This window comes from Cydia splendana, chromosome 15, assembly GCF_910591565.1.
Source record: "Cydia splendana chromosome 15, ilCydSple1.2, whole genome shotgun sequence".
Classification (NCBI taxonomy): Eukaryota; Metazoa; Arthropoda; class Insecta; order Lepidoptera; family Tortricidae; genus Cydia; species Cydia splendana.
The window spans coordinates 10,718,294-10,732,220 of NC_085974.1; the positions used below are offsets into that span (position 1 = coordinate 10,718,294).

The window sequence follows — 13,927 nt, forward strand, 5'->3', positions numbered from 1 at the left end:
ACCAAGGTTGTGTATGTGTGCGTAAAAACGTATATGTGTGCTCTTTTAGGGATGTGAAAAGTCGATTTTAATCATGTTATATATCGATAAACGCTACACAGCGGAACGCAATAACGATTAATTGAAGCTTCAATATCTTCGTTAAACATAAACATAATTGAAATGCTAATGGATAATGAATATATTAGAATATAATAAAATAATTCAATTATTGCGGAACACATATTTTAGTAGGTATTTATGTATTTTAATTAAATATCTGAACTTTCCCTTGGTTCCCTGCTGGGGCGTGACGATAAAATTGTGATCTGATAACCACAACAAAGAATAAAAGCGGTTTTGTTCATTTTAGGTATCGTTAAACCTTTGAAGTAAAATTAAAATTGCAAGAAATGTCGATAGTTTATCGATGTGACTTTATCGACATGGCTACAGCAAGGTGGGCCACATTGTTAATCGTACACTAAACAAAAGTGGTCCCACTGACAGCTCGCTTGGAAGGTATCTCTGTATATTATTATATCTATGAGTTAGAACAAGCTACTGTGCAACTGTTATTTTAAACGTCAAACTTCTATGAAATTATGACGTGTAAATAACACGTGCACAGTTGCCCAAACTTGATAGTTGATAGCCCATATCAAAATCGCTGCCAACTGAGCTTGGTCTAACTTTTCCAGATCCCCAGACATCGAACCAATCTTGAGTAGAACCACCTCCTGCCACTATTGCTAGATAGACTATTTTATTTGGCAGGAACAGGCGGCACAACAAGACCCCAGGTACCTAAAGTAGGTACCCGGCAAATACGGCTGGACAATGCGAGCTCATCAACCAAGGGATATGCATGGTCTAATAAAACATGGTCTTCTATTCCCAGAGTGACACGGGCCTACGTCACAATAACATTGCCACTTTATTTCAACATAACATGTTACATGGGTACATTATACCTATGGTTAATAAGTTAAAATATTTCTTTATAATTTTATAATTTTCATTTATATGTATTTTATCTTAAATTTTACAATAACACGTCATTTTTAATTATTCGTTAGCAATATCTTCCGATTCACGAAAGAAATTTCAGACGTTCGGGTAATTCTGTTTACATTACTGGCAACACAGGATAGCGCTGTCACATTTGACAATTCGGATCTAGATAACTTCATGCCCTGACCGTCATCCTTGTCGAACGCGTGTTAATTGTTATTTCCTTCTCGCTCAGTGTCATCAGTCGCAGTGTTTTCCAAACTTTTCACGTCGTAAGCTTGGTAATTAATGTGTAACTGTGAATTAGTTTTTCAAACGTTTGTCTTGTACAGATAAATAAAGTTTAATTTAATACATTAGATTTGTTTTATTTTACTATGTTTCTACATATAACTTAAAATGAATGCCGTTAAAATAATTTTCACCGTTGGTTAAAATTCTCCCACATTTTAAAGTTTGAGAACCTGTAAACAGCATGATGACGTAGGCCCGTGTCAGTTATGTCATACGCGAATCTCGGAATAGAGTACCAGGCGGAGTATATTATTATACCATGGGGATATGGAAGGTCGAGCAAGTTACCGGCAAAGGTTTCAGTTTTCTGGTTTCCAGCAGGCGGTGAATTTAGGGTTACCAGATCCAAATTTGGAATTTCCAGACAAAGTTATGCCCCAACCAAAGTCAGGGTGATTTGAAACCGTAAGAAGCTTTTTTGATCACCGGCCTCCTATCTGGTTCCTACATTGGTGTTGGTGCCTCAACGCGACACACTTTAAAAGGCTCTATAACCTCTATTAAGGCCCCAGTACACAATGGGCCATCGCCGGCCACTCCAAGGGACGCATTTATGCGTTAGAGGGAGCAAGTGATATTGGTATCTCATTCTACCGCATGGCTGCGTCCCTTGGAGTGGCCGGCGATGGTCCATTGTGTACTGGGGCCTTTACACAGTCGGCTACCAAATTGTATCGAGCCCCTCAGCCCCCTCAAAGGTGCGTGGGTCAGGGTGACCTTGGTCCATCGGAAGCTTGGTTGACAACCGTGAAGTCAGAGCCTTTTTTTTTTGAGGGCTTGTTCCAAATTGTGTTCAGTCTAAATCAGACTAAACAAAGAAATGTAGTCTGGCAAACCCAATTTGTCAGTAATTACGAACAAAAAACCTACATTCATCCCTTTTTGTTTCGGTGCTAGTAGTAGCGTAAGACAAAGACAGTATGATTCTGTCCGTCTATATTTGAAATGAGACGAACTCTGGCCAAACTATATTTTGCTATTCAATAAATTCAGTTTATTTTTGTTTTTTCCTGTTAAAAAGAGATAGCAAACGACGAGCCGCAGTCAGTTTAAGCTTGGCACAGACTAAACTTCCAGGCCAAGTCGTAGGTAACTAATAATTTCGGAACGCCGTCCGGTTCGTCTTCTGTCATTGTATTGTCAAGTCAAAATTTGTGCTTTGCTTTTAGATATCTTTTAGATTTGGAACAAGTTGGTTCGATATTATCTTCAGAAATTTATGATTAAAAACTTAATATTAATAGGGATTTGACTATTAAATATCCGTTACTCTTAGGTAGTAAATAATTAAGATGGCGGGACAAATTTTGTTCCATTTGCTTGGGGCCTTACAGTTCGCCTATGGGTGTTATTACGATCACTCGTATGTAAGACTCCCGGGCACGACTGGTGCAGGATCCTTTGGAGGAAAGTTAAAGTTTTTAACTTTCATTGATGCCGTAAGTACTTTTAGATAGAAAAACGACCTTCTGAACTACATTCGTCATATCATTTTAAAGTATACTTACGATTGTCTGTTCTTTCAGATAATTCAAACTGTGTACTTCACTGTGGCGCTAATAAACGATGTTTGGGGTACCAACGAGCCGACGCCGTCAGCGAAGCCACTGATTCGACGCATAAAGGACACCTTGTTTAGTACTTTAGCATTCCCAGTGGCAATGTTTGTTGGCATCTCTTTCTGGGGCATTTACTCCATTGACAGGGAGTTGATTCTACCACAGAGATTGGATGCGATTTTCCCATCATGGTTGAACCATGTCATGCATACCAACATTGTAGTTTTTACTTTAATTGAACTTCTAACATCATTCAGAATGTATCCGTCTAGAAAACATGGTATTTCCCTTTTGACCGCTTTCATGTTATGCTATATGGTGTGGATACATGTCATCTATGTCCATACTGGAGCTTGGGTTTATCCAGTGTTGGAAGTTCTTAACTGGCCACTGAGAGTTGTATTTTATTTGTTCAGTCTTGCTTTTGTATTATCACTGTATGTTGTTGGAGAGAGAATTAACAAAGCTGTGTGGTCCAAAGAAATAGAGAAGACAGTTAAGTCAGGAAAGAAAAAAGCTAAGTAATTATGTAACATTTAGTACAAAATAGGGTTTAGGAGAGTACTTGTAACTTATTTATTATTAATTGGGATGGTATAAGATTATTTTAAGTGGGATGGTATTTTGGTGCCCTTACATAAGGAGTGTTTGATTAATAATGTTCTACAGCTTATTCTTGCTATAGCTCTGTTTCCTTATGCAGTATGTTTCAATGTTTAAATAAACTGGTTGTGATCAGTGACATAATAGCAATATAAAGTGTACTACTAAATTCTATACTATGAATTACATTCTTACTACAGGAATAGGTCTAGATGTAACTAGCAGTATATCGAATAGTAACCAGGCATGTCACAACCCATAGCTACCATTGCTGTGGGCATTGTATAAAAAAGTCTAATTTCTAATACTCATTTGTGTCTTTACGGAATACTTTACTTATACAGGGGTTCCCAACCTTTTTGTTCGGCCCCTCTTATATTTTATAATGTGGCCATTTAACATTTTATGATATGATGGTATAAATCCAAGAAAATGTATAGATTTGGTAGTCAAAACTGTTGGTGGAAACTTTTGTATCAGAACCTTCATTATCAGACTCGACAACAACACAACAACTACACCACATGACAATTGTACAACTATTCAGAAAGCCTAGATAAATTAATATGTTTTAAAATTACTTAATTTCCAAGTGTAGCTGTGATATGCTATGCTAAATATTTAAGCTATAAAAATAATTAAATATAGGCTACTAGGAAAATCTAGGCTTGTAATATATTGAATATACAAAAAATATTATTATGGGTATTTTAACAGTTATACAAGTACCATGTAGTAGGTACATGGTCCAATATGTTAGATCAAAATTGTTATCAATAGATAAATAGAAACCCAACATTGTAAAGTTGAATGGTTTTAAGATTAGGTTTCAATTTTAATATTGCCTGTGTTACACTCAGTATACTTGAAAAATAAATACAGGTTTAAGCCAATCACAATAATACAGGAATAGTTATTTGTACAACAAGAGATCAAAGTTTGATATTTCTTTGAGTGCTTATTTTGAGTCCCGTGCAAGCGAAAGATTCTATAATAATCTTGAGCGTAGTAAGGGAATTCAAAAGCGCACGAGATGTAAATAACTTTGATCTCGTGTAGTACACAAAAATTTTCACCCTAAGCAGTGAGAACATACCTAGAGGGACAGAGATAATAGAACCCAAGTATATCGAACTTGTATTAGACCCCGCATGTTGAAATGACTATAAAGGTCACTTGAATGTCATTTTGTCTCACTCAGTGAGCAAAATCGCATTTTGCTCACTGTTTTTAAGAAGCAAAGTACCCTTGTTCGAGCTGCTGAGGTGAAAAAATATTTCCTTCCTTCCTGTAAGTGAGAATGAAATATGTTTATTTAAAATTATTTAGAAGCAAGTCTGATGAAAAACAAATAACATTTAATTATTTAGTTAAGTATGCAGTATGAGGTTTTAATCTTTTAATTATTGATTAAATTATTTCCTTTTGATTCTGACATTCAAAACACACAACAATACAATACAATACAATTTAAAAACATGTAAACCTACTACTATACTATAAGAGTTAGCATCTCTAGAACGCGCATCTCGCGCGCAAGATAGAATACCAATTATTTTCTAACTATAACTTCTCTTTCTGTAATACTGTTACAGTTAGAAAGAGACTGGTAGTCTGGGTAGTCAGTTTCGCGGCTGTTGCTATGCAGTCGTGCTAGGAGTGTGACGTAAGTAGTTTGTAGGGGGGGTATTAAATAAGCGGACGCAATACCATTAGTACTTAGATACATCTTATGTTGGGAATCGACTGTTCAGTAGCCTTTAGAATCGGATCGGAGCATATAAAGATCACACGAATATTTGACCACGGCTCTAAGTGAAAGTTCCACGTATGTACATATTTTTGAGCTCATATGTAGAACACATATTTTTTATGGCCAATTAACAAAAAACCAATAGATTCATCATCATCTCCTAGCCGTTTTCGGCTACAGCGATTTTCTACCGCTGAGAGCGTCGCTGGTGCGGTGCGCTCTCAGTTTACCTATAGGTACTTAAGAGCGCTCTTACAAGAAAAGTCGAAATAATGCAAAATTGATGATACTAGTCGACGAAATTCAGGACTTTGCGCTCATTATTAGAAACAATGAGTACTTGTTCCAGTAAAAGCGTCTTCTTATCTTTATAAATATCGTTGTAAATATTAGAAAAAGGACTTATTAAATTAGTAATGATTTTTTTTCTGATGGTCGTTTCCGAAAAACCCCGTGAAGCACTGAATGGCGAGCTCTTATTTGGAAATGTTGAGAAGTTTACTCTGCTAAACCTGGCTATTTTGTATTACTAATACCCTGTACTTTAGGCATATCAAACTATATTTTTCCTACATACCTTTGAGAAAGAGAAAATCAAAGTAAAACGAACTCGATTTTCTCTCCGAAACAAGTGTCAATTCCTACGAAAATCTACTTAATATCGAAGTCATTTTCATACTCAAGCAATCTGCAACGTTTGCTTATACTGTTGGTATACATTAGTGTTTATGAAATTCTACTATAATTTTTTGGCAATTTTTTGAAAACTACTCTATATTACCGATGACGCGCGCTGCGCCAGCTCAGTGCCGCGGCAGAGCTTGTAGAGGCAGGACGTGTGTCGGTCGACTCCGCACATTTTCAACGGCGACGACGAGGTTTTTTATCATTGTGTGCGGCGGGCGCCGTGTAAAACGCTATACTGTGTGCGTGTAAACCGCAACGAGAGACTTTGATCCTAGCACTGTTTTTATAGTATTATAATTTATAATGGTACAGTTTAATAAACTACCGGACAGGATTAAAAATATTTGAAACGACCTGACATTCTATATGTATTTATTTGACTCAAGATAGTACTCAGGGTCTGATGATGGAGCCGGAAGGTGGTCACCGGTACCAATCAACCATGCAACTAAACCACTTCGTGTTTAGGCTCGTTTTATTCATCTCAACAAGATCTTTGACACAAGATAGTACTCAGGGTCTGATGATGGAGCCGGAAGGTGGTCACCGGTACCAATCAACCATGCAACTAAACCACTTCGTGTTTGGGCTCGTTTGATTCGGCTCAACAAGATCTTTGACTTAAGATAGTACTCAGGGTCTGATGATGGAGCCGGAAGGTGGTCACCAGTACCAATCAACAATGCAACTAAACCACTTCGTGTTTAGGCTCGTTTTATTCGTCTCAACAAGATCTTTGACTTAAGATAGTACTCAGGGTCTGATGATGGAGCCGGAAGGTGGTCACCGGTACCAATCAACCATGCAACTAAACCACTTCGTGTTTAGGCTCGTTTGATTCGTCTCAAGAAGATCTTTGGCACAAGATAATACTCAGGGTCTGATGATGGAGCCGGAAGGTGGTCACCGGTACCAATCAACCATGCAACTAAACCACTTCGTGTTTAGGCTCGTTTGATTCGTCTCAACAAGATCTTTGACACAAGATAGTACTCAGGGTCTGATGATGGAGCCGGCAGGTGGTCACCGGTACCAATCAACCATGCCACTAAACCACTTCGTGTTTAGGCTCGTTTTATTCGTTTCTATAAGATCTTTGACACAAGATAGTACTCAGGGTCTGATGTTGGAGCCGGAAGGTGGTCACCGGTACCAATCAACCATGCAACTACACCACTTCGTGTTTAGGCTCGTTTGATTCGTCTCAACAAGACCTTAGACACAAGATAGTACTCAGGATCTGATGATGGAGCTGGAAGGTGGCCACGGGTAACAGTCTACCATGTAACTGAACCACTTCGCGTTTGGGCTCGTTTGATTTGTCGCAACAAGATCTTTGACACAAGTTAGTACTCAGGGTCTGATGATGGAGCTGGACTGTGGCCACGGGTACCAGTCTACCATGTAACTGAACCACTTCGTGTTTGGGCTCGTTTGATTTGTCGCAACAAGATCTTTGACACAAGGTAGTACTGAGGGTCTGATGATGGATCCGGAAGGTGGTCACCGGTACCAATCAACCATGCAACTAAACCACTTCGTGTTTGGCTTCGTTCGATTCGTCGCAACAAGATCTTTGACACAAGTTAGTACTCAGGGTCTGATGATGGAGCTGGACTGTGGCCACGGGTACCAGTCTATCATGTAACTGAACCACTTCGTGTTTGGGCTCGTTTGATTCCTCGCAATAAGATGTTTGAGACAAGATACTACTCAGGGTCTGATGATGGAGCTGATGATGATTGACAGGTACCCGTCGCCACCTTCGCGCTCCATCATCAGACCCTGAGTACTACCTTGTGTCAAAGATCTTGTTGAGATGAATAAAACGTGCCTAAACACGAAATGGTTTAGTTGCATGGTTGATTGGTACCGGTGACCACCTTCCGGCTCCAACATCAGACCCTGAGTACTATCTTGTGTCAAAGATCTTGTTGAGACGAATCAAACGAGCCCAAACACGAAGTTGTTTAGTTACATGATAGACTGGTACCCGTGGCCACCTTCCAGCTCCATCATCAGACCCTGTGTATGTTCAGTGTCAAAGATCTTGTTGAGACGAATCAAACGAGCCTAATCATGTTACTACATGGTTGATTGGTATCCGTGACCACCTTAATCATCATCAGATCCTCAGTACCAGTTCGTTTTTAAACCCTCGTTGATACAAACTTTACAACCTATAGGTACCAAATGCAATGACGAAACATGTAAATAAGCGAGTAGGTACCTATAATTTCTTTCGAGTAATATACCTTCATAAGTACGAGTATGGGGCTATTCATAAATTACGTCGTTTCAAATGGGAGGAGTGGGGGGGGGGGGGGGTCTGGACATCGGATGATGGTAATGTGACGTAGGAGGAAACAGATTCATCCGAAGCTTGATTTTTGGATGATTTGAGGGGTGGGGGGGGTCAAAAATCGTCAAAAATAGATGACGTAATTTATGAACAGCCCCTATGTACATTTGCACTGCATTTAGTATTTTCGTACTTACCAAATAACAGTTTTAGAACTTTAAAAGTTAAGTACAGTTAGTGTTGTTATGGTTGATTTCAATATGCTTCGCGAAGGATCAAGAATGTTTAATCCATCATTGTAGTGCGAGTGTGGTAGAAGGGATCGGCGTACTGAGCTCGCACGGCCTGCCGCAGCGCGTAAAATACCTAAACTCGCTCAACGCCGAAATGTAATAGCGCTCTTAATGGCGTGACCGCGACTAATATTGCATAATTCATGTTTTGTTACTTTCGTTATTTGACTGTAGGTATAATACCAGTAAAACCAGGGAGTATATTTTTTTAATTACATATTATTTTGATTTTGTAAATTTTGGTCACAAACTTTAATCCGGAAATGTAGAAGAGAAGACCTAAGATTTTTAAAATAAAAAAACGCCTCATATCATTATTGTTTTTACAATGAATTTTAGAAGAAGAAGAAGAAGAAAATAAATTTATTTTACTGAAAATAGCAATCTTTACAAACCTAAGCTACAGGGATTGCCTGACTCTTTATTTCTAAACGGCCTAGCTTTCGCTCGCCAATTTATCGCGCACTCCGCCCGGCAAGGCAATTCCTTATCCCAAGGTGTGTAGCTAAATACTAATACCTAACTCTTTATTTCATGACAAATGTCACGTCCCACGGGTAAAGGGTACCTTATGGCGGTTGGCGCCTACGACGCGTAGCAGCGTATTCGTATTGAAGCGTCGTGAATAACAGTGTAAGCGCCAGCCGCCATAAGGTACCTTTTCTCATGGCACGTCACAAATATGTAAGTGTACATTTAGACAATGGGTGCTCTGGCTCAAATGTTGCACATCTTGAAAATTTGAGTTTGTTTTTTCCAGCAACTTTCTATAATAGCGATTTAACGTTGTGACCGTCAAAGACGTCTACTGACGCGCACGGATACAGAATATAGACTTTCACACATTCCATTAAGGTTTTGCGATGGTGCGTTATATTTAATAGGCGTGGCGTTCAAAGCGTTAATAATCTTGTAATGCATTAGATATGCATTCTTATGTATAGAGGCAAACTGCTGCCCACCGGTACTTGTATCATTCGTACTTAGCTTGTAATGATACCTTGTAATGAAGTGTTCATATTGCTTATCGGCGGCGATAGAATAAGTCCATCACTTGCTAATTTTTGTTAAATAAAGCAATACGGTTTTTATTATAAATGTTTTTCATTTAAAATGAGCCTTAATATGGGTACCTACCAAGGCCTATTGACTTCCTTGAAACGATGTGACCCTTCAAAATTGTGCATGTGTTGTCCGTTCCCAGACGAGATTGCCAGTAATTAACATCAAAATATTTTACTACAGCAACATTGCTAGAACTGGCTTTGTCTATAGATGCGATTTCTAGGAACAAATCAAATTATTTTGATTTGTATTTTATGAAGTAGTCATATGTAAATTATTATTTATTTTTTGATATATGTATATTATTATCTATTATATTTCAGTTTTTCTTTGTCTATGTTCATAAAATCTACGAAGGGTAGACGTGCCTCTACCCTCCTTGATAAAATAAAAAAAAATCTTTGTCAATTGGCCTCTTTGATAGGCCTTGATTTGGGTCTGGCCGGTAAGAACATAGACAAGATAAAAGTCTGTAATGTCAATGCTGTCATTTAAGTCATTTAATGCAAAAATATAAATTTTCATATAAAACGATTTATTCACTTGAAATATATTTATTTACCTATTAATTTTGAAAATAAAATCTATTCATATGTACGAGCAACATATCTAAATGCGTCTTCGCACAGACTTAGTTAAATTTAAACCGTTGTCTCTCTTCCTTCCTTGCTGTATGTATCCGGCAATGGCGACTTTATCAACAATTCTTATCCGGATTATGGAAAGCCCTAATGTGTGTGTGGAAACCGTTGTAGTAAATCAGAAACAGCGATAATTTCAAGGTAAGATATATATTAATCTTTAAATAAAAATGAGCGTGCTAATTACCAAATTCAAATATAATAATTTAATCTTACTATCCCCGTAAGTCCCGCGGACGCGTCCGAAATTATAATCAAAATTCAACATAGATGTAAAACCCCACAGTGTTTAAGCTGGTAACCCTAGGAATTAGCGACGTTAGTAATTAGGAAGATAGATTATATTGTTTAATTTTTTGACTATTTTGTTTTAGAAAGTGAATCAGCAGGTGGCTTGAGCGTGAGATAATAATATAATCCTGGGCCGTCATATGATTTCTTGGAAAAAGCTCAGAAGGGCACGTATCTGCCGCATATCCAAACTAGTTTCCCGGTGACCAAGAACGCTGCGCGGAGCTGTGAAGCAGAAAATGTCCGATAACCGGATAGATGTAATAACAACTTGTAACCATTTGCCATATCAGTGTATGTATTCATATGTATTATGAAAATATTTATATCTTAATAATACGTAACTTTTTGTTACCTTTTATATTTCACGAATTTCTGAATATAGTACCTAATCATTATCTTTTAACGTATTTTTTTACTTATTTGTGAAATGCTAATTTAAGAGCCCAACAACGTGCACACTAGCGCCACTGCTAAATAATCGTGATTATTTAAATTTAACGACATGTATTTAAAAAAGGGGCCGCTACGGACTGTATTGTGTATTTAGGTACCTTTTGAATACATCAAACTAGATTTTATGTTGCTGGATTCGTCGATCTATGAGCTCAAAACAAAAACGGCCGTTTTAACTTTGGACGGGTAGATTGACGAATCCAATAACATAAAAACTAGTTTATTGTATTCAGCAGTGGCGCTAGTGTGCACGTTGATGGGCTCTTAAAAACCTGACCCCAACAAAAAAGAAAAAAATACAAAAAGAAATTCCCTCTCTGGGATTCGAACCCAGGACCATTAGCTTCCTGAACTGGATTACTGCCAATACCCGCTAGGCTAAACGGGTTGTCAATTCTAATTACAATGGTATCCCACCAGAGCGCTAGTAGTATAAACGAACTTTTGAAAGGGACATTTTTTTGTATGGAGTTATCGTTCTTCTCCTAGTGAGTATTATATTCTTTGGTACCTACCTACGTGCCCCTGCCCATATAGAGATCTTAGTCTGTTGTCGTTCAAATCCGATTACGTTTATGTAATACCTTTCGCCTGTTCATTGTCCTATATATTATACTTCTCTTTGCTGTTCATCCATCATTTTTCATCTCATCATCATTCATCACAAAGTCGCGTTCCTTCAATGTTCAGTGCCATATTTTGAACGCGAGTTATTAGACCAGAGGTAGCGCCGAACAAACTTGATGGAGCTCTGTTTTAAAACAACTCGACTTCCGTTGAATAGAGGGCGCTGAATGCATTAAGGGGCCCACTGATTAACAGTCCGCCGGACGGTATCGGCCTGTCAGAACAAAATTTTTACAGTTCCGAACAACTGACAGGCCGATACCGTCCGGCGAACTGTTAATCAGTGGGCCCCTTTAGTGTGATAACCGTGTAATGTCAGTGTCAGAGTTAACTTACAAAGAAGAAAAACATCAAGCTCGTTTTGAAAAGCCTCATTTAATAAAGAAAAATACTTAGTAAAATCTTTGAACCTTAAGTGGGACATTTTATTCAAATATCTACCTACCTACAACCAAAGAGAATAGAGTGTGCAGAGGCGCATTGTCAAAGTAAATTATGTAACCACTGTAAATTTACCAACTGCCATCTTTCGACAGAAGATTAAAACTGTTAGAACGCCATTTGACTTTAATCCTTATATGTGTTAATTTGTTAAATATTGAAATTAACGCCATCTACTCGACTGTAGGCTAAAGGTTATGGCGCCATCGCAAAGATTGCACCATACCTTTGGCCTACTCTCGAGTAGATGGCGTTAATATTAATATTTAATAAGTTAACACATATCAGTGAAAGAATAATGATCAGAGTCAAATGGAGTTCTAACAGGTTTAATCTTCTGTCGAAAGATGGCAGTAAATGTACTGTAGCTACATAATTCACCAAGACAGTAACTCTCTATTTCAAATTCTCTTTGCTACAAGGCTACACTTATATTGCGGTTTTTTTTTAATAAAATTTATACTTTTTTCAATCCTTCCATTCCGTTGCCATAATAGAAACTAACACAAACTCTATGAAGAATGGTGACGGAATGGAAGTTTTTTTTCTCCTAGGATCGAAATAGCTCGTGATTCTCAGAAGAAATAACATAAAAATATCCAGAAAGAAAAAATGTAGTGTAGTGTACAGTACAGTCGACGTCATAGATATGTTTACACTTTTGCACCTTGCTTCTTCGTAATAAGGTGATAAGTGTAAACATATCTTTGACGTCGACTGTACGACTAAATAAAATGGCCCGTTATAAAATACATTGCACTTTAAAGCCACGACAATAAAATTTTCTGTCTATTATATGACATCGACGTATAATAATAATAATAATAAGCCCGCAGGGCAGCTTGTGGCGAGCTGTTGGGGAGTAACGACCCCACGGACCCGAGTGCTCCCGAGAGTCGGTCAGGGTCTCCGTCTCCGGCGTGTCTTCGTCGCTCGGAGTGGACCCCAAGGGGACCCGCAGGACTCTCAGCTCTGGCTTGCCTTCATGGGTCGTCCAGAGAGGAGTCGCTAGAGCTATATGCTCCAGGGGTGGAAGTGTTAAAGGGCATAACGCCGCGAGTAACTTCGGAGAAAGCGCAGCACCACCTCTCGACACCCCTGAGCCGCTCACGCCGGTGTTGCGCCTGGCCGTCTTTACGATGGCGCATCAGGTGCCCATCTAACGAGTGGCGAGTCATCGCCTGCCTCGATAACTTGTGTAAGCAGTGTTATGGCAGGTGTCCGGACTTCTTTGCAATAGCCCAGCCTTTTTTCCACCCAAACTTAAACCATAGACCAGTACTCTGTCCATATTCTTTACAATAGCTTCCAATGCCTGCTGAAACCGGTTCACAGGTATCTATTGATGTACCCGTGAATGGGTTCCAGCAGGCGTTCTACATGACATCAAATCTCTCCAAACGGCCTCTACGTGTTGGATCCATATCCCCACGCACGCCTTATAAATGACCGGGCTCGAAAGACCCGAGAGTTTTAAAACGGAGATACAAATAATAATAACATAGTCTTCGATAAATTTCAAAAAATAATTATAACAAAAAATAATATCGTGTTGTAAAAAAATTGTAACGCATAATGATAACATATTATCACTATAATAGGACTAGAACTGAATTTCGAAATCAAATTGATTTTGCTTGCAAATATGTCAATATCTCAGAAATTTTGGGTTATAAAAATGTTAACTATAATTTTTATACAACACAATTTAAACAGCTGTTTAATGTTATGTATACATATATGATTTGATTATTACTTCATAGCATTATCCATCAATAGACTCCATAGCATCATAGCCAACATTTTGTCCAGCCCCTTTAGTAAAAATACAGATCACTATCTTAATCTTATAACTGTATTTTTTACTAACGGAATTTTATAATCTTATAGTTACTTAATAATAAGGTGTTTACTTTGATACA

The 13,927-nt window shown here is 38.2% G+C and overlaps 1 protein-coding gene across 1 annotated transcript; it reads left to right on the forward strand.

The window, feature by feature from the left end:
• The first annotated feature begins 2,443 nt into the window (after positions 1-2,443).
• LOC134797605 (androgen-induced gene 1 protein-like) lies at positions 2,444-3,623 on the forward strand. Its single transcript, XM_063769917.1, has 2 exons — positions 2,444-2,726; positions 2,814-3,623. The coding sequence occupies exons 1-2, from the start codon at positions 2,580-2,582 to the stop codon at positions 3,369-3,371; spliced, it is 705 nt and encodes a 234-aa protein (XP_063625987.1). The 5' UTR covers positions 2,444-2,579; the 3' UTR covers positions 3,372-3,623.
• The last annotated feature ends 10,304 nt before the right edge of the window (positions 3,624-13,927 follow it).

Bases quoted from the DNA above. Each gene is read 5' to 3' on its own strand.
- LOC134797605 (XM_063769917.1), top strand. From the start codon at position 2,580: ATGGCGGGACAAATTTTGTTCCATTTGCTTGGGGCCTTACAGTTCGCC. The intron at 2,727-2,813 runs GTAAGTACTTTT...CTGTTCTTTCAG, and splicing joins TTTTAACTTTCATTGATGCC to ATAATTCAAACTGTGTACTT.